The 22,668-nt window shown below is 37.3% G+C and overlaps 2 protein-coding genes across 30 annotated transcripts in view; both read right to left on the reverse strand.

Moving 5' to 3' along the window:
• The window catches only part of LOC123759963 (Mid1), a 310,529-nt gene extending 307,509 nt beyond the window's left edge, over positions 1–3,020 (reverse strand). The window contains exon 1 of the mRNA XM_069325361.1: positions 2,047–3,020. Within this exon, the coding sequence (XP_069181462.1) occupies positions 2,047–2,673 (627 nt within the window). The 5' untranslated portion in view covers positions 2,674–3,020. The remainder of the gene's footprint in view (positions 1–2,046) is intronic.
• Positions 3,021–8,298: 5,278 nt separating this feature from the next.
• Positions 8,299–22,668, reverse strand: part of beta-Spec (spectrin beta chain) — a 117,392-nt gene continuing 103,022 nt past the window's right edge. For 11 of the 29 annotated variants that reach the window (XR_011228752.1, XR_011228751.1, XR_011228743.1 and 8 more), the window contains 6 exons: positions 20,081–20,233; positions 18,601–18,694; positions 17,757–17,936; positions 15,312–16,504; positions 10,952–11,049; positions 8,299–9,214 (listed from right to left, as the gene is read on the reverse strand). Coding sequence is in view for 5 of the 29 variants with exons in the window: in XM_069325366.1 (XP_069181467.1) it covers positions 16,312–16,504; positions 17,757–17,936; positions 18,601–18,694; positions 20,081–20,233 (620 nt within the window). In the remaining 24 variants the exon portion in view is untranslated. Of the gene's footprint in view, positions 9,215–10,951; positions 11,050–14,697; positions 16,505–17,756; positions 17,937–18,600; positions 18,695–19,623; positions 19,702–20,080; positions 20,234–22,668 lie in introns of those variants that run through there. The other 18 variants (XR_011228742.1, XR_011228736.1, XR_011228741.1 and 15 more) reach the window with 6 other exon arrangements.

The following is a 22,668-nucleotide window of genomic DNA, read 5'->3' on the forward strand; positions in this document are numbered from 1 at the left end:
GAATGTCTGTTCGAGGTTTGGGGCCAGACGCTTAGGGTCACCCCTCACAAAACTTTGCAGGGTGACGGGGTTTTGTCTGGCGATAGGTGGGCAAATCATACTAATTTTCAATCACGCTAAATAAAAGTCTCCATCCTCACTAAGATTACAGGTATGAAGGGAAAATGATGAAGAGTAGAGAAAGTGGTGAAAGATATGGAAGTTGGTGAATGGTAGAGAAGGTGGTGAGGGTAACAAAATTAGTGATTGGTAGGAAAGGTAGTGATGAGAAAGGAGGATGATGAAGGGTAAGGAAGGTGGTGATGGAGAGGGAAAAATGGTGAAGGAGAGCGAAGGTAATGAAGAGTAAGGAAGGTAGTAATGATTGTAGATGGGGTGCCTAGCGGTCGGTGCCTGGGTAGTGAAAATAGTTATAATGATGAAGACATTATGTAGTGAAGAGGATTACAGTGATGAGGATGGCCGTGTGAAATTTAGATGGTTACAGAGTCGAAGGTTGTTTGATATGAAGATGGTTACAGGGATGATGACAGTGTGTAGTTGAGTTGGCTACAGTGTACATTATTATAAATATCCAGGCTATTAGTCTCCAGTGCTCCACAAGTGCCAGACGCTTTCAGCCTTAAGTCTCCAATGGAAACAGCTAAAACAAGCCTAAACTGGCTAAACAAAAAAAAAAAAGATAATTTCCACGCCAACTCAATTTCCAGCGGAGCCTAAATTATTTTGTGTCATTACAAAAAAAAATAACAAACGTTGTTGAAATTCTTCACCGTAAAACATTTATTTAGTCAAGTCAGCCACCTTTAGTTGTGAGGCTGCAAAAGACTAACGAAAATAACAAAGTGCCTTATTTACGATGCCTTGTTACATATACGTGTATAACACTTCTTACGCCACTAAGAATTTGTCATACTTGAAACTTGGTATCAATAATTAAAAAAAGAAAAAGACTTTTTGGATAGATTTGACTATGGAGCAGGAATATTGTGGTATCTTAGCGCGCTTCAGTAATCTTTTAGACACTTGCTTCTTTCTCTTCATATAAGACTCGCGACTTATAGCATTTATCCCTGTTATTTGTGCAGGCCCTACGGTTATTACTCCCTTACACTATTCACCCTGTGCCACACCCTCACACCACTCACTGTATCACACCACTCACCCACTGTACCACACCACTCACTGTACCTCACACACACACCACTCACCTACTGTACCACACCATTCCCCCACTATACCACACCACTCATTGTACTACACCACTCATCCACTGTACCAAACCTTCAAACCACTCGCCCACTGTACCACACACTCACCCACTGTACCGTACCATTCACCCACTGTACTAACCCTCACCAACTGTACCACACCCCTCATTCGATTGCCTTCATTAGTTGGTTTCCAGGAAGATCGTATTTCAGCAATACAAATTTATGACAAACTTTGTCTCCTAGACTCACAACAGTCACTATACAAGGCACTTTACATCTATGGTGAGTCACACAGTTACTGGAGCAAAACTAGTAACTGTGTGACTCACCATAAATGTAAAGTGCCTTGTATAGTGACTGTTGTGAGCCTCTTGTTGAATCACGTGTGATACTAAAGATTATTGTTGTGTGTATTTGTGTAGGTGATTGTATATGTATGTGTATGTATATATGTATATGTATATATATGCACATGTATGTATGAGTATGTGTAAGAGTGTATATAACATTAATAATTGTGTAACTAGCGTCAAACGATTGTTATTTGCTTAGCTAAACGAACTAGAGGGTTCAGTTCCTGAACCGATTATGTGCCTCTGTAACCCTTTACACCACCGCCCACGGGATGGATATGGGGTGCATAATAAAGAAATTAATTAATTGTGCGTGGCTTAAGATAACAGAAGCAGCTTCCCCCAATCTCGTCCGGGTCGGCAGGTGAAGTTGTTGGCGTAAAAATGAGCAAGTGGCTCGTTACCAGCACGCAACGAGGCAATCAAGAGAGTGAAATGAGTCCGCCGAGACCCCGAGTGCCAGACTAGCGTAAACGTACCTGACAGAGGAAGCACATGTTGTGTCCAGGTGTGAGATGGGCGGTGACGAAGGTGGACGCTGAGGGACAGTCGTAGCGAGAGAGGATGCTGGCGAAGCGGCAGGTGGCCGCTCTAGCCAGGTCATCCATGTGCAACAGATGACGGAGCGCAGTAAAGCACTTGTTGGCCGACTTGGCCACCTCGCGTCTCCAGTAAGAACTGTGCCCCCACGGGCCACACGTGGGCGGCCGCATCTCCTCCAGGAGCTTCAATCTCCGCCTCTTACTCGAGTGGTTACAAACGTGCTTCACCAGCTCCTCGGGCCGCAAGTTGCAGTGTCCGCGACCATGGTGCCGCAGGTGGTGGACGTGGCCGTGGCACTGCTGCGGCTCGGGCCCGCTGTGGCCGCAAGCTCCCCACGAGTCATGTAACTCGCGGCTCATGTTGGTGACCTGCTGGTGGGGCAGCCAGAGGGGCAGGAGGTCAGGAGCCAGGCTCGTGGCGCGCCGCCCACGCCCCGCCCGCACGTTCCTGGCTGACAGTAACAGTAACAGCAGCAGCACAAGCTGCAAACACCTATAGTTGCTTCGGAGATGAGACAGCACTAGCAACAAGGGCGGAACTGGTAGTTGGGCGGGTGGGCGCATGCTGCCGCCCACTCTCACTGGCGAGCCTGGGGGCGGCGTGGGCGGCGGGGAACGTGGGCGGCTGCATGGCCCCGGTGACTGTGACTCATGGCAGGACACAGGTGACACGGGGTGACACAGCGGCCATGGCAGCCCCAAGGGCGCCTCACTCACTCACACACGGCACAAGGCGGCCCGCTCACCACGCTTACCTCACACCAACTGATCAATCCACCGCCCTCACCCCCTACCTGCCCGCACGCCCGCACGCCCGCACGCCCGCCCTCTCACCCTCCTCCTCCTCCTAATGCTACACTCACTGCTCCTCCTCATGATAATGCCAGTGTTACTGCTCCTTTCCCTGCTACTTACTCTCACCTTTATGTGTGTACTCTTCTTTCTTTCCTTTTGCAGGAAGAACATCTTTGGTGACCCTCAAGTCTTGACCAAACTGGGTGTGGTGATGACCACGTTGTAACGTAGTAAAATGTGATTAATTTCCATTGATTTTTATAAGTTGAGTTATAAATGAATTAGGCAAGACCTATCCGAGGTATATTCGTATGTTCTGTGATAGGAGAAGAGAGGCGATAATACTTACGTTGCAGTCTTATGAACACTGTGGCAACTATTTCATAATCCCAAGCCTAGTCATTGAACTGGTTGATTTAAACCACATTATATACCTAATTATCGTAGTAATGCAAGTCGTATAGGGATAAAATTACCCATAAATCATGTTTAACTTACCACACAATACGCATATAAAAGTAGACAATAATAAAATTACTCTGTTAATTAACCTAATTAATCCAAATATTGGACATCACAAGCCGGTGTGAGCCTCGCGTGGTTGACAACATCACCTCGCTGCTTAATATTAATATTTCGCTGCTTGCCATCATCTTAAAATATTTTACAATCACATGATTGTAAATTTATAAATCATATTTTAACAATTTCAAAGTTATTTGAAATATTTTATTATTTATAGGTAATATTAGATATATTTTATATCAGCTAACATCATTTTAAATCCGAAATGTTTCTCCCATTGTCGGTAGTTATTATTATCGAGGTCTCCCCTGGGTTAACTACTGCTTCTCCTCAGGCTACCCAACCACTTTGGGTGGACGGTAGAGCGACGGTCTCGATCATACAGGTCGGCGTTCAATCCCCGACCCTCTTAAGTGTTTGGGCACCATTCTTTTCCCCCCGTCCCATCACAAGTCCTTATCCTGACCCTGTGCTATATAGTTGTAGTTGACCAGACCACACACTAGAAGGTGAAGGGACGACGATGTTTCGGTCCGTCCTGGACCATTCTCAAGTCGATCAAGTCAATCTTTACCTTAGCCACGTTATTGTGACTCATCGCCTGTATATAGTTGTAATTGTATGGCACTTTCTCCTGATAGTTCCCTTCCTTTCTCCTCAGTATGCAACCCACAACAGTTATACCTCTGTCCCGGGAACCTATTTTACTGCTAAGTGAACAGAAGTATCAGGTGAAATAAAGGGCGTAAACAAATGTGTTATAAACTTATGTGTGTATACACTAAGAGTTTACTTAGTTTAGGGCGCCTGACAGCTGGGTGGACATGGCTTCGGATTCGTAGTCCTGAGGTTCCAGGTTCGATCCCCGGTGGAGGCAGAGACAAATGGGCAAAATGTTTCTTTCATCCTGATGCCTCTGTTACCTAGCAGTAAATAGGTACCTGGGAGTTAGTCAGCTGTCACGGGCTGCTTCCTGGGGGTGGAGGCCTGGTCGAGGACCGGGCCAAGAGGACACTAAGCCCCGAAATCATCTCAAGATAACCTCAAGATAGTCCTGGACTATGTTCAGAACTAAAGTTTTCGTTCTGGATAGTCAATAAGCAAGTGCCACGGCCTTAATATTCTTCCCGCGGCTGATAGGCCTTAATTAAGCTCAACACTAAACCATTGAGTTTACTCTCATCAAATGGCTGTCTGTCAGCAAGCTATAGACAGCAAGCTATCGTGGTGACTTCAATAACCTTCAGGAGATTGATAGGTCTTAAACCCCAACACTTAACATCATTCCAAATTAAAAAATATACAATCACAAACTGACATAATGCACGTCCAAAAATATTCCAGTATTTCCCCGATGGTTCCAGTGGCTGGACACCGACACATCCTTCACCTGGCCTCATATTCCACCTCCCTATATTCGCATTCCTTCTTAGTGGTATAGTCATGCGGGCTTAGCGCTTTCTTCTGATAATTACATAACCTCATTTCAATACTCAACCTTAGAAAATTCAAGTTATTTACCATATAAGGTTTTGGAGTTATATTTTATAACACTTTACACCACGTTTTTACAACAATAATATTCATGCTATCTGTTTCTTTACATCGGTTAGATCTATTATGTATAATTAATATATGGATGAACAAATTTAAGTTTTCTGTAAAGAATTCATGATATTATGAAATTGTTAATAAAGTTGAAAATTGTGTAATGCCACAATATCCGCGCGTTAGTTTATAATTACTAGCATAGGCTATGTCATTCGTCTGACACATTCAATACGTACAACCAAATTAAACTCATAAGAACGGCAAACATATACAGTATCTACATTCCACTAAATATATGTGTAATCCCATATGTGTATATACCCATCCTGAAAAAGATAAGTAAGTTAGTTCCATGTCAACGAGATCACAACTCTGTACCCACCAATTCAGCTCAGTCGTCGACCAGTCTGGGTGTAGGAAAGCCTTTCTCATACGTCAGCCTGTCTTCATCAACAAAGGCCAAATGCTCGATAATCCAGCCGCCAAACTCTCGCTTTATGCAGTCCGTCCTCTCGAGCGTTCACAACGCTACTGCTGATGTACTGAATTGCCCGAAATTTACGTAACCGAGGACCCCACGAATAGAAAACAAGTCATTTCCATTTTGCGAGCTGCTAGTTCATCATTTTTTTTGGGGGGAGGGGGGGGGATTCCTTAGGAGATTTATATTATTTTACATTAAAATTTTAAGTACAGTTATGCATAGGTGAGGTTAGATGTTAAAGTACTGTTTGCGATTATTTGCATTAGTACCAACCCGTCCTCGACTCAAGTCCATAACATCCAGCGGTCGACCCCACGGACGCATTCATAAATTTTAACATGCTTTTCATTCAAAACGGGAATTTTCTCAAATATAAATTAATATTAATACATATTAGCATATTGTGCATTTATAGGCATAAGTTAGATTAGGTGTTTAGGGTCTGTTGGCGATTATTTGTATTTGTAATACGTGGGTGAAGCATTTGAAGCAGCGTTGTGGTTCGAACAAAATTCGTCAGTGAAGCACTTGTTCCGGAAGTGTTCGAACAAATCAGTTGTGAGTCGTGTGTAAACCGTTTTTCATTCATAAACAGGGGGTTTGGCGGGTGCATGGAATCACTTTTGGGTGCTTGTTTGGAGGACAGGCTGATTTGTACTTCATGGGTGAAGCATTTACATCGTTTTGGTTCGAACAATATTCATCAGTGAAGCATTTGTTCCGGAACTGTTCGAAAGTCATCAGTTGTGTAGTGTGTAAACCGTTTTTCATTCATAAACAGGGGGGGGGACTTGGTGGGTGCTTGAAAGCACTTTTGGATCTTTGTTTCTAGGGCAGTCTGGTGATTCCAGCCGAGAACGTGAAGAAAGCACTGTTCGAGAAAAGTACATACGTCATCCACAACCCGTCCTCGACACACGGTTTGCACTCTGGATGTAAGTCCATTACATGCAGCGGTCGACCCCACAGACACATTCATAAACTTTTACATGCTGTTCATTCATAACAGGAATTTTCTCAAATATAAATTAATATTATAATATATTATAATATATTAGCATATTGTGCATATATAGGCATAGGTTAGGTTAGGTTACGTAAGTGTTTAGGTTCTGTTGGTGATTATTTGTATTTGTAGTACGTGGGTGAAGCATTTACAGCGTTATGGTTCGAACAAAATTCGTCAGTGAAGCACTTGTTCCGGAAGTGTTTGAATGAAATCAGTTGTGAGTCGTGTGTAAACCAATCTTCATTCATAAACCAGCCTGTCCTCCAAACAAAGACCCAAAAGTGATTCCATGCACCCGCCAAACCCCCTGTTTATGAATGAAAAACGATTTACACACAACTCAACTGATTTCGTTCAAACACTTCCAGAACAAGTGCTTCACTGACGAATTTTGTTCGAACCATAACGCTGTAAACAGCCTGTCCTCCAAACAAAGATCCAAAAGTGATTCCATGCACCCGCCAAACCCCCTGTTTATGAATGAAAAGCGGTTTACACACGACTCACAACTGCTGACGTTCGAACATATCCGGAACAAGTGTTTCACTGATGAATTTTGTTTGAATCACAACGCTATAAATGCTTCACCCACGTACTACAAATACAAATAATCGCCAACAGAACCTAAACACCTAACCTAACCTAACCCTATATATGCACAATATGCTAATATATTATAATATTAATTTATACTTGAGAAAATTCCCGTTTTGAATGAACAGCATATTAAAATTTATGAATGCGTCTGTGGGGTCGACCGCTGGATGTAATGGACTTGAGTCGAGGACGGGTTGCTGTAAATGCTTCACCCAGGTACAGTACTACAAATACAAATGATCGCCAACAGACCCTAAACACCTAACCTAACCTATGCCTATATATGCACAATATGCTAATATGTATTAATATTAATTTATATTTGAAATATAAATGTAGTAATGGACTTGAGTCGAGGACAGGTTGTCATAAACGGGGTTTGGAGGGTGCATGGAATCAGAGAAATAAACCTCTTTGGTGAGATGGAAAAATCATCATTAGTGAGGTGGGAAAAACCTCCTTTTGAAGGAGAAAATCTCATTTGTTATGTGAAAAAATCTTCATTTGTGAGGTGAAAAATCCTTATTTATGGTGAAAGCCTCTCATTAGTGAGTTCAGTAAATCCTTGTGAGGTGAAACATCCCCATTTGTGAGGTGAAAATCTTTTTTGAGGTGAAAAAAAGGACCCATTTGTAAGGTGAAAATATGGTGAAGAAATTATCGCATTGGTGAGATAAACGGAACCAATTAGAGGTCAATTAATAATTCTCAATTAGATAACAATGTGATAATTCCTTGTTAATTGTTATTAGATTTGGTTACAATGTCTGCCTGGTTGGGAACCGAAATCCTAACCATTATAATATGGCAGAGCTCATTTAGTCAGCGATTTAATATAATGGTTTAATAATAATTATAATAATTAATAATAATAATTCCTGCGACGGTGCTGGAACCAACCATATTGGCGTTTGCCTTTCCATTGGAGACTTCCGGCACCGTGGAGAGGGGGTACCTGCTGCATAGGCGACAGCTTCTCCCCCGTATCAACCTGTAATTCCCATTACAAAACAAAATAGGGGTGGTAGGTGAGGAAAATATCAGTGTTCAGTGAGAATCCACAAGGTCTTCTCTGAATACTCTTTATTTTCTTTTTCGAGGCTATGGGTCCCTACAATTGCACTAGAGGTGATACCCCTATTATATATATATTGTTAATTCAACTTGTTTTTGTATTCTGTTGTACCATTTCCTTCTATTCAATTTTAAGGATAATTTCATCAGTGAATTTAAGAGAGGTAAAGTTGTTTATTGATTTTGAACAGAATAATGTGACAGTACATATAGGCAAGTGTTTGAACAGATTAAAGCATAACTAAGGGTTAATAAAGGGAAATGAGAAAATTTTGGCTCAGTCGTTTCTTTAGTAGCACAAACAAGACAGTGGCTAACATGGTCATGTCATAAATGAAGCCATTTGGTGGCCTGGAAAACAGACTATTATTTTCTATAGTCAAATTGTTGATTAGCTATAAATACAACCGAGGTTTATAAATTTATTCCAGAGAAAAATACACCATGAGTACTGATCTTCTCCCTTAGTCAGTAATTAGATTATTTAAATATAAATTTATTAAAAGCTAAGAAGCTGATAATTGTAATAGAAGAACTACAGTGTATCCAAAATAATGGGTCAGATATTAAATACTTTATATAGATATTTTATGTAAATTAACATTTTAAAGATCTCATGACTAAAAGATTTAAAAATATAAGCTAGATTATTCAGTAGAAAAAATTTAAAAAATTTAATGAAGACTGTAAAAAAGATAAAAGTAATTAAGAAATTAACCACAACATGTTCAACTGTTAAATATATATAAAACAAACTTCTACAGGCATTTTAATATATATACTTCAATCACTATAATAACCTGTACATATTTCCACTTTATATTACAGAACATCGTGTTTTGTCTTTTATAAAAAAAAAGGATCATCATCAACCTTGCTGCATCATGCTGACCTGGTTAATTTCTTAAGATATACAACCTAATATCAATATACATTAAGTAATGGAAGACAGCCAGGAACTTTTAGCTGTCAGTCACAGGTTTGTTTACTTTCATGTACACAGGGAACCTTGAGTAGCCGCTTCCTACCAGCAACCAGGAGGAGAAAGAGGAGCAAGCTTGGCCCCAAACCTAGAATAAACGAGAAACTACATTAGCGGAAAATTTGCTGTCCCCCTATAAGTTATTAGTTACTTTCAAGACATAGTACTTACTCTTTACAGTATCACTAATAACTTAGCACCCATTCTTCTATTTTTCACCTTTAGAACCCTCCAAGAACATTATTTTAATGCTAAACATTATAAAATTAAACCATGTTTTACAATAAAAACCTTCTTCACAGTGGTCATTGTCAGGGTACCCTGCTGATACCTTGACAATGTACGTGCTAACACCAAGTTACAGTTTGAGGTAGCAGGTACATGGGTCAGTGAACTCTTGGATGTGTCTCTGATGTCAAGTAATGCTTAAAAGGGGTTTGAATGTAGTCGAATGTGTCTTCAAAGTGCTTTAATTCCAAGTAGATTTGAGTGTTGTTTAATGTCTTCCTTGAACCAACATGAACCTGATGGTTCATGTTGTGGCATCACTTGGATGAATGAATGAACGTCTCCTTTGCCGATGATTAACTTAGGATTGAAGGATAAGTACAAAGAAGAGCCAGATTATCAAGACACACAAGTGCCAAGTACTAATAGGAACAGTAAAGAGGGTCAAGTGCAAAATAAAGCACACTAGACATCAGTTTATCCTATGTACCATGTTCTCTTCAATGTTTTGTAATTTTATGTCAAGAACACCAGATTGGTTCTTACTTATCCAAAAGGCATTACCAAGATCTGAAGTCTAGAAATTGCAGGAATGGACACAATTGTAAACAAAAATTACACTTATACTCACACACACACACACACTAGGGGGGCGGGGGGATCCCCCTCCTCCTCATTCATCTCTTTCCCTATCCTCCCTCTCATAATCTTCCCCCCTCTCTTGCCTCTCCTACCCTATCTCCCCCCCTCCTCCAACTGTCTCTCCCGCTTCAAAAATTCCCCTTCTTCCCTCCTTTCAAACATTCTCCCCTCTCCCCCTTCTTCCTTTTCTCCCTGTCCGTTTGTGTATGTTGTCTCTGTTTTCTTTTCTCTTATTTTTCTGGTTGACCCAGTCTCTATCTATGTATGTGACTTTTTGCTGACTAATCTCTTATAAAAATAATATTATATTTACAAGATATTTTCATTTATTATATTTTTTATAATATATAATATTATAATAATGATATAATAAAATAATATAATAGTCTACCGGTGGTGGGAGGCGCCTAGGAGTGTGAAATATTCAAACAAAATTACAGTTGCCATCTAATTTGAGAAAGCCTTTGAAATTGTAGGAGGATCATCTGGAGTTAGGTATAGTCGACAGACAGTGCCAAAAATTGTTATGTGGGGTTAAAATGTGCCTCTGATATGCTGTTCTCCCTTGAATTCTGGTTACCCTAGGCCAGCCTATGTCCATTTTATACCCCAGAACATTACCCCTGCAAAGTTAGATAAGGCTAGACCAAAGTGTCTAGCCTCCAACCTGGGATGGATATGCACATTGTACATACAGTACATGTGAATATTATATGAAATATATATATATATATACACTACAGTATATATAATTGCACATTGCAATATGCATATAAAAGCCGCCCCGATTGATTTAACTGGCTATGGATTCTTTGTTTTATAGGAATATTTAAACAGTGAGCCCTTATTAAATATTACACAATACTGTATAGACTTAACTGAAAGCATGAATAAATCTTTGGAGAAAAAAAATTGTAAATAGCAAAAGAGGGTTACAGAAGGTGGCAGTTCTGACCTGAGAAAAGTGAAGCCCAAGTATGAAGAGATGGAGCAAGCCCTGACGATTTGAAGATCATTTTGGGCCGAGGAAAACCATCTAAATCTGCCAGGCACCTGCGCTACAAAAGAATCGACTCTAAAGGTTTGCCAGGTAGATAATGCAGTCAAACATCAGAACTTTTAAGGAACAGCCAATTACTTTATCAGAATAAAGGGAGGAGGGGAGGGGGGGGGGGGGGGAAGCCCCAGAAAGCAATATTTTTTCACTAAGAAATGATTAGTTCTTGCAATTTCGTGTTTGGTCCAGAAACCCAACATCACAGTACATCATCTGGTGCCTACAAAACTGTATTTTGGCCTTTTCACACCAAACACAATATGGTTAAAATTAGGCCCCTTCAACCCTAGAAAATGATCAGAATGTTTCCTCCATTCATTAACAATACAATAAACTGATAAGACTTTCATGTCCTGATTTTGTTTATTATATACTATGTTAATAATAATTTGCAGCAACATGTTTTCAAGTAAACATATGACCAGAAAATAACTTAGGAAATGAATGTTGCAATTATATCCAAGAAAATAATTGAAGTTTAAACAATTAACTGGTTTTTAAATACAAATAATTATATATTATATTATATATTATATTATATATTATATTATATATTATATATTATATATATATATATAATATATAATATAATAATATATAATATATATATATAATATATATATATACAATATATATATATACAATATATATATACAATATATATATACATATATATATATATATATATATATATAGATTAAATATATATATATATATATATATATATATATATATACATATATATATATATATACATATATATATATATACATATATATACATATATATATATATATATATATATATATATATATATATATATATATATATATATATATATATATATATATATATATATATATATATATATATATATATATATATATATATGTCGTACCTAATAGCCAGAACTCACTTCTCAGCCTACTATTCAAGGCCCGATTTGCCTAATAAGCCAAGTTTTCATGAATTAATGTTTTTTCGTCTACCTAACCTACCTAACCTAACCTAACCTAGCTTTTTTTGGCTACCTAACCTAACCTTACCTATAAATATAGGTTAGGTTAGGTTAGGTAGGGTTGGTTAGGTTCGGTCATATATCTACGTTAATTTTAACTCCAATAAAAAAAAATTGACCTCATACATAGAGAAAAGGGTTGCTTTATCATTTCATAAGAAAAAAACTATAGTAAATATATTAATTCAGGAAAACTTGGCTTATTAGGCAAATCGGGCCTTGAATAGTAGGCTGAGAAGTGAGTTCTGGTTACTAGGTACGACATTATATATATATATATATATATATATATATATATATATATATATATGTCGTACCTAGTAGCCAGAACGCACTTCTCAGCCTACTATGCAAGGCCCAATTTGCCTAATAAGCCAAGTTTTCATGAATTATTTGTTTTTCGACTACCTAACCTACCTAACCTAACCTAACCTAACTTTTTCGGCTACCTAACCAAACCTAACCTATAAAGGTAGGTTAGGTTAGGTTAGGTAGGGTTGGTTAGGTTCGGTCATATATCTACGTTAATTTTAACTCCAATAAAAAAAAATTGACCTCATACATAATGAAATGGGTAGCTTTATCATTTCATAAGAAAAAAATTAGAGAAAATATATTAATTCAGGAAAACTTGGCTTATTAGGCAAATCGGGCCTTGAATAGTAGGCCAAAAAGTGAGTTCTGGCTACTAGGTACGACATATATATATATATATTTTATCATTTATTTTCATATTTTTATGTATGTTAGTACAGACAAGTAACCTGACATTGACATGCTTCTCTAGTCATGCAAATCTAATATTTTTTCTCCAAACTAACTATTGGGCTGTGGTTACAGAACACTACACAAGAGCCCAGCTGAAAGTAAACCATATTAGCTTGTAATTTCCACATGCTTAATTTTGCACATGCATAATTTCGTATAACACACTTTTCAGTTGAAACTGCTAATGGCTCGACATGCACTAACTCCTTTCAAATTGTCGTTATTTTACTTTTAGATTTACGTTCCTTACAAGTCTTGCTACCTTTATTGCATATATTTTCTAAATCTCTACGATGGTCCAGAACTAAGCTTACTTTAAGCAGTCGCTAATCAATTCTTTATAATCATTGCAAGGAGATTTGGTTTATCCTGTGCCCTTGTAGTATGGAAGTTAATTTCATTTACGTAATTTGTTTATTAAAATACAGTACCTGTACTAGAAAAGGAAATGATGGTAAAACAATCAGGAATAAATATGGTTCTATTTTAGTGAGTGACCTACACATGGAGCTGGCACCTGTAAAGCACAAACCTTCAAACTACATGCAAAACAAACAATAAATTCTTGCTTTGGTTAGTTGAAAATTAATATCCTAATACTTCATATGGTTAACAATTAATGAAGCATGATACTGTATACTGAAATTATATTGTTAGAAAAAAATAAAGCAAATATAAAATGGGATTTCAACATTTTCTTCAAAAATTGTTTGCCATATTAAGTACTATAACAATTAATAATTAATGAGCAGTTTTATTATAATTGAAAACAAAGTTTAAATATAAGTATAGCTATATTTTGCTTTATAATACAAATATATGGCATGTTTTTTGTTGCAGTTTTTATATACTATGCATTGGGAATGCTTATTGCCTCATTAAATTACTAGACTCCATTTTCTATTAAGAAATGTACCTTAAAATAGCTTTGTCCTTATATTTTAATGATGGAAAAGCAGGTCTTATTAAATAATTATTAATTTATATAATAAATTTTTTTTTAGCTACATGATGGGAACATGGCTAAATCCAAGGCACCCCAACAAAAGGGTTAAATATAAAATGTAATTTGTTCATCTAAAACAAACCCCGATTTGTGGGCAAATTCCCTTTAATGGATTAGGTATCCATAGGAACACGATATAAGCAACCATAACCTTCGCTCAATGTTCTTAAACATTCTTTGAGAGAGATCAGAGAATTGAATCTACTATACAGTATATGCAATTTGCCACGTTTAGAGAAAATTAATATAATGTTAAAATAATAATGTGTACAGCAGGCACTGAAGAGGATAATTAAGAAGGCAGAAGCAAGCTTAAAGTTTGTAGTAGTGCAGCAGCAGCAGTGAATGCTATAGAAGTACTGTACTAACAACAGTGGTAGTAAAAACCCACCCTAATTTACCACTGTAGTTCCTTCATGAAAATCAGGTACAGCAAAAATTTTTGGAAGTGAAATAGTGAATGCTATCCAAAGATTAAGAAACATTCCAGGAGAGGGAATATAATGAAAAATTATTACTGGAGAATGGTACCACTTTGTGATGAGTGTGCTGCTATGCACACACAAAGTGGCCTAAGCACGAGTTATGGACAGGTGTACACAAGAATTTATGAAAGTTATTTAGGAGCAGTTTTGAATAACAACTAAACTTAAATTTAGGTACAGTACACAAATTACAGAAATAAGAGGCATCACTAACAAGGGTGTGCCACTAAAGTTACAGAAAGGCAATTAGATTTACTGATGAGATTAGTGCTGTGAAAATCTGAGAGAAAATCTAATTTCCAAATGTAGCATTATTGTAAGTTAAAGAAGACAGGCCAAAACTTGTTAGTATAAATGAAAATGCATCTCATAGCTTAAACCATTTTATTTAAGTGTCACAATATATGATATACAGTGGTCACTTTATCTGTAACAATTAAGATTACCAATCTCAACTTAGCCAGACACCTTACCCTATAGCTTTAAAGCTAGCAAGCATGTATCTAACATCCCTCCATTAAAAAGTTAGTGGTAGATGACCGATAGATGTCTATAGCTTGTGGAACAATGCATAAAACTGCTGTTAGTCACCATAGTGCTGCCAGTAATTTCTGCTGGAGCTCTTGTAAATGCTAATTGGTTTATACAAAGGGAACACCCATTAAAACACAAATTAATACAATCAAGAACAAATGCTAAAATCACGACTGATACATAAGTCATGTATAAAGAATAGATCTGTCAGGTCTCTCAACCCCATCTGGTAAACATTTACACCAAAATATATGACTGAGATGAACCTGATATGTAAAAGTTACCTGACTAGAATGTAGAAATATTAATTCCCAATGTAATTACTTTACAGAAACTTTGGTTAAGTATCAGAGAATTTCCAACAAGAGATTCCAGCAGATAACTAGTCAGCCTGTAATCAGACGTTAATTAAAGCACAAAATCAAGCACAGTGAGGGCAAGCCATACCGTGTTCATCTTGACCACATGGGAAAACTGGCCATCTGGTAGAAGGTGGCTGGTCCAAGTACTATGCCTGGAGTCTTCAATTCATTGCCGATGTAGAGATGAAGAACTTGATTTCATAGGATAAGACCAGATAAGGTTGAAATTTAAGAATATAAAGGAACATATCTGTGCCACACCTACACTTTGAAGCAGAATGAATTTGCCCATTAACAAAAATTATGATACTGGCTGGCCTTCCATACTCTGGTAATGATTTGAACAACTATGAAGTGGTACATGAAATATTATACTATGTCTAAAAATGTAAGCATAAAGCAGCATAATAGGTATGATTCTATCATTTCTGTACAATACAATTATGTGCTATCTAGTCAAAACTGTGGTACTACAGCTAGAGACACATAAAATTAACAAATCATTACTCTCACAAAGTATGGGACATCTGACATAATACTAAATATACAATTTCACACACAAGTCCCTACAAAAAGAGGAACAAACATTGGAAAACTCAGCCATGGCAGTGCTAGGCAGACAACATTTGGGAACTGCACAGACTCACGTATTCTTCCACCAGAGCTAGTACACAAAACTATCATCACTTTTTACTCCATGGGAAAAATTAATACCTTGTGTGGTATTGTTAACTGAACACTAGGGACTAAAAATTTGATGTACGAAAATGAACATGATTTCACAATGCTACCGTTCAGACCCAGTTTGGGAAACATTGCATAAAGAGAAGCTGATGATGCTAAAGCAGATTCTACTTTGTTCCAACCCAATAGCAATAAAACAGCAGCCAATAATACAAGCCCAGACCAGCACTAGCATTTCAACTCTCATGTATATATTCCACACTGGGTCTGAAACCGGGCTTAGAAGAGCAAGATATTGCTAAGAGACTTTGAAAAGGAAATGATTATGAAGGGTGTCAAGTGTAGGCTGAGAAATAAAGAAAAGGGAAAGGGAGAGTAAATAGTTATGGACATTCAGCCCATTATTTCTTCTTGAGAGTAAAGAAGCTGCGTCTCTTGGGCTCGTCTTTCTTCTCGGAGCCAGCTGGGAGAGTCTGGGAGCGAGAAGGACCGGCTGATCCTTCAGCGGATGCAGCCATTTGGAGAGATCCAACCCATACTGTCAGCTCCTCTTCATCTTTGGCTTGGAACAAATACTCAGCACCACCAATCAATCTACAGAAAAAAAATATAGTACAGTACATATAAAAGTAAATCAGATGGCCACCATGCTATAAATTTTTACTATATCATTTTGTTTATATTTAAAATGTTTACTCCTTTTGCCACAACTATAGAATGACCCCAGCATTTTTACATTAATATTGTATACTACCTCAACAAGTGCTACAAAATCAGCATAATGATTAAAATTATACTGCAAAAAAATATTAGGTTCAATTTAATAACCTTATGGAAGAGACAAAAGTGAGCCATGTTCATTATTCTCACATAGAAGGTAAAAAAATTGGATGGCAATCACACCAATTGGTAGACCTTCAGCAAGTGCTTTGGGTACCCTTGCAAGTCTTAAAACACTTGGCAAACTTTGCAGGAAGGAAGAAAGGAAAAAGAAATTGTCATTTTGTGTTTTGCACAACACACGAGTTTACCAAGTAAGGAGGGGGTTCTTTGGTCCAGGACTGATGTGATACAGTACTGCTGACACGCTAAGTGAAGGCGAGACATGTCATGACTATTTGACTGAGTGAGAGAGAGTGTGATTGAGTGTGAGAGTGTAAGAGAGTGTGAGTGTGTGAGAGAGTGAGAGTGAGAGTGAGAGAGAGAGTGTGAGTGTGTGAGTTTGTGAGTGAGTGTTTTTTTCCCCATTTCCCTTTAGTTCACACACTGGAATAATTATTTAGATATAATTGACAAAAACATTGTAATATGCACACCTATATTGTAAGTAAATCTGTTTATGGTACAGCTCAAAGGAAGTATTTTGCAGCCTACCGTTGCAGTTATTATCTAGTAACATCATCCACAAAATGAATTAAAACACAGGCAGGAAATACCAAGTTGTGATTTGGTGATAATCACAGTCATTGTGGTACAAGATATCATCAATTGTAAGCAATTTAAAATTAAAACTGAATTTTTGTAATGGGTCTCTTAATTCCATTACATCTATATAGATGTATTGTAATCCTATTTACATTTGTATAAAAAAAAAGAGTGATAGCTAAAATCAACATACAATAACACCATTACCCAGGAGATCAATTATGACTAATACTTTTAGGATTAAGAGCAATGTCATGATGCATGTACATCAAGGCAGCTCATGTGTAACTTCCAGAAAAAAGCTGACAGTTATTCTAATGTATGTTAGTGAAACCAAGTACAGTATATATACATGTTGACAAGAACTTCCATTCCAGTCATCCCAGTATTCCTATATATACAGTACTGTACATCAACTTACTTAAGTCGTAGAACATGCTTCTTCTTCGTGTAATCATCAGCAATTGATGCTTGTCCACCCGAAACATCACAAGGCGCTTCAGCTCTAAAGAAGACTTCTGGAGCAGCTTGATAGCTCTTGCGATCTTTATAGAACATCAACATGTTTCCACGGAGCACCAGGAACACCTTGTCCCAAGACCTAAAAATAAATATACATTATATTAATTCTTTGATTATAACATTGTGCAATAAAATGTGAACCAAGTAATTTTTAAAATAAAAAAAGGCTACAGACTACTGCACAATACAGTGATATTATGTAATAAGATAAAGCTGAAACTACCAAATTTGGACAAGATAATCTGGGAGTCGTCATTAATAGTGATCTTAACCCAAAAATCAACAAATGTTCAAAACAAGTAAACAAGATTTGGAATGCATATCTAGAAGCATCATCAGTAAGACTTCACATTATTCAGCTTAAGGTGCCGGGAGCGCAATTTATCAACCTTCCTCGAACACTAAAATTTATTGTGTATAATCTACATGGTAAATGCTCCAACTTTTCCTAATGCATCAATATCAAACACTCCTAAAACACTTCAACATAAACATACATACATATTTCCAGCATACAGGCATAGCTCTCATCCTGTAACTACACTTGGATGATTATACACATCTTTGTCCACTGGATCAGTGGACCAAAACCATCGGTAATTTCAAAGTAATTTCGGTAATTAATTTTATGACAGTGCTGGGAAGACGGGACACCACGAGCATAGCTCTTATCCTGTAACTACACTTAAGTAATTACACACATTTCATGTATCATCCTCATTAAAGCAATGTGACACACTCACCGATTAGAGGCCTTCTTTGTAGTAGATTCCCATTCGTGTTTACGCACCAAGCTGCCCTCTAGCTGATCTTCATCTCCACTGGGGCTTGGTCGTTCTGTACCAAATATAATTATTCAAAGAGACACGCCATGGATGTTTCTATAAAGATTTGTCAAGGGATTCATTATCATTATTTTTCTTACTCTTTTAATTATGGTAAATATTCCAACAACTGTGGAACAAAACAAAATAAAGAATACTGACAAAATACTGATTCAATTGTTTTATGATCATACATAGCAAAAATATCAGCAAATAAAATTGCATTCATGGATGTACAAATATAAACCGTGAATAATAATACTGAAACTTAAAATAACATTCGGGATGAGAATCATGCACAGATCCATGCATATTAGGCAAAACAAATTGTAGGTATATTGCAAGTATTAATGTGTATACAGTACATTCTAAAACATTATCAAGGCAATCTCTGAAGGCAATTACAGACTAGCTAAATAAAATCTGGTAGCATCAACAATAAGCTGCACCAAGTAATCAACATATAAGAGTAACCCTCAAGACTATAATGTACACTACCTCCCACAACAAAACCTCCACAACATACTGCTCTACAACATACAACCAACAGAGACCAAACACAAAAAATGCTTTCATCGACTGCTTAAAATTATTAAAAGCACTCCAATCACAACAAGCTTTAGGAATATTTTGTTTCACAAAATTCTGATAATTTAAAGCACTGCTAACTTCTCTTTCTTCACACTAATACTAAAAGCTTGTGACAAATATTTGGGATTTCATTAAAACTTAGGAGGGAAGAGGTGACAGTTGCAATTCAGCACAGTGTATGAATGATAAATCATATAATAATAACCAAAATGTCCATAAAAATTATTACAATAAACCAAATTAACTTTAATAAACAAAATTCAAGAGGAAAATGTGCCCACAAAATTAATATAATATAGAATGATGAACTTTGGTAAAACAAACTAGATTTGATCAACATCCCAACCATACCTTCCTTGGCTGGGGTTGTGGGGGCCGCTGCCGTGGTAGCAGCCGTAGTGGGGGCCACTGAGGGTGGGTGTTTTGGGGCTGCATGTTAGGGAAGATAACATGAACTCAACCTCATATGACATCTACCAATATGCCATACAATGTTCGGCATTTTATCTTTAGGGGATTGGATGAAACACACACACAATCTGTTTACTGTCAAGCAAAAGCTTATTGCTGGTAGCCAAGCAATTCAGTCTTGCCTCATCCAACCAATTACTCATTTAAGCCATATGCCTGGAAATATTCAACGTACCAATTGGGTTCTTTACAACAACTTTCGAAATGCCTCATGAAAACCTAGTACTCCTTTGCCACTGCAATATGAATCAACCTAAGTAAATACACTAGGTAACAAGGAGTGTATATATAAATACTGCTAATGTCTGCAGTGCACCTCTTCAGTAATCACAATTACCTGCTGCCCTCTCCAGATTTGATTCATCGTCAGATGCACTACCCGGTGCTCCGGATGGAGAAGACTTGGATTTCTTCCAGCGGAAAGAGCGGAATGGAGACTTCGATCTAGAACGCACCCTCCGTCGCGACTCCTTACTAGCAGGAGTGGGGGCTGAACAGACAAAACAGGAACGCACAGGGTTCAGAACATTGTCGGTGGGACACCGAATCTGACCACAGTGGAGAACTGAGAAACTAATGCCAAAATAAGTTAAGCTGGCTTTTTCTAAAGAAAAAAAAAATACCAATTGATTGAGTATGGTATTTTTGGAATAACCCATCACCAGGATAGAAACAGATTTAAAAGAAATGGCAACGTTCTCCACTGAGGCCTTGTCTACTTACGAAGCCATATCAAGGATCATGCCACAACACCAATCTGCTGGTGATAGTAAAGCTAGTGGAAAGCTTTAACCCTAAGCAGACATGCAAAGCCAAAGCATGCTAAAATTCATGCAGCTAAAAAGCAATAATAATAATAATAATAATAATAAAAAGATACAGTACAGTACAGTATATCTACTTTTGGCAATCAAGTATCATCAGCAAACTTGGGACCCCTAGCACTGCAATGTGTGATTTTTCAGGTAGTGTACCTACTATAAATTTATGCTAAAAGCATATAATGAACACTTGCACAACTTCTAAATATGTTCTGTACCTTATTGTTAAGTTGTTATGGAAAAACATTTTTGGTTCCAGACATTGTTCACTGCAAACATTTTTTTTTAACTGCAAATGATAGAACTTGTATTTGCACATACATGTTGATAGAAAGTCACATTGAATGAGTTGACTACACAATTCGGCATTTACTGGCCACCCTGTCCCCCACAAGCTGGATACTGTATGACCGTTGTCAAGTGCACAGCATCGATCATCAGGTCAGTAGCAGTCAATACTGTATATGGTAGTGTGTTCTGCCAACCCGTTCTCGCACTTTCGTATAGTCAATATTGACTTAATACGTGCATATGTGACATACTAAACATACTAGTTTACCTTGAAAAGCTTCATAGAAAACACCGACCTTACCTAACCTTCCTAGTATGTTAAGATAAGCATCTTATTGCTTCGTAATTACAATTAAAACTTAACCATTATAGGTATAGGTTATAGGTATAGGTTAAATGCTTCCTTTTCATTAAGCATTGAGCCATCATCAGTTAAACTGCAGATCTCTAGTGTGGCTGGACAATGTTTTGTCAACTGAGGATTTCACCCACTGCACCATATGTTTAACAAAGGAAATCATAACTTTTTAAACTGAATAAATTGTATAAAATGTAATCTAAATATGAATTTTGTGCTGGAATGTAAATTTCATGAATAGAATTGTGCAACAATACAAATAAGAATAAAAATCACAGTAGTCTCGATGGAACTACATGTTCTGGACCCCATTTACTGCATCTGAACTGTACTTCTATTTATGCCAATATAATACTTTATATCAAACTCACAATAATAAAGGGTAAATTCTAATACATATTACGGTTAAAAAATTAGTTTTTAGACATTACATTCAGGTTCATGTGGACTTGTTCTACTAGAAACCTTCAATAATTTTTTCTGTTATAACCAATCAATGATCCTGCACGTAAAATGGATTTCTTCCACTGAATCTGTGCTTCCAAGAAAAAAATTCCATTTGAGCACAACTCCACTATGTATCTATGTAAATATGGCAACCATAAGCCTATTGCTAGGACCAGTTGGCTTTTCAGAGCTGAGAATGACCAGGTGGATGAAAGAAGTGTTCATAGGGTTGACAATGACTAAAACATGTAGGGGCAGGTTTATAACAGGTTGAAATGTTTTGTCTTGTATTTACTAAGCTACAGGATCAATGTCAAATATTTATAGCAAATGTCTGGGAGGTTCATCCCAAGCAGTGAGTGTTTCACTTGAGCATTCCCCCAAATTGGCCATTAGATCATGCTTAACAAGGAAAGCAATGCCACATTTATTATACAACATGGCACAATTGCACTGCCCTAACCCAATAAACCTAATGGCCAAACTACCCTAATGGACTACAAATAAGGGTAGTGTGCCCAATTTGTAGTTTTGTAACATTACATATCTTTCTACTATGAGGATGTACATTAGGGTTAGAAGATTATTAGTAGTATGCTCACAAACTGCCATTTGCTCAATTAATGAGATCAATTTCATTATGTATATATTAAACATTCATGGTCATTGTAAAAGTTACCTTGGCAAAACGTTTTGCTTTGCAAAACTGAAATTTTGTTATACAATACTGAACAAATCCACAAGGGCCGTGACGAGGATTCAAACCTGCGGCCGGGAGCATCTCAGACACTGCCTTAATCCCACAGTGTCTGGGATGCTCCCGGACACAGGTTCAAATCCTCGTCACGGCCCTTGTGGATTTGTTCATTTAATGCATCACGTTAGTGTGATCTGTGTGTGTATACTATACTGTTTATCCTTTATGGACAGAAACACATACATTTGCTGGTAGCTTATCTTTACGTTATTAGGACTATAATTCCTCCAAACCACAACAAAAATGGTCTT

The sequence above is a fragment of the Procambarus clarkii genome, chromosome 16, assembly GCF_040958095.1.
Source record: "Procambarus clarkii isolate CNS0578487 chromosome 16, FALCON_Pclarkii_2.0, whole genome shotgun sequence".
NCBI classification, from domain to species: domain Eukaryota; kingdom Metazoa; phylum Arthropoda; class Malacostraca; order Decapoda; family Cambaridae; genus Procambarus; species Procambarus clarkii.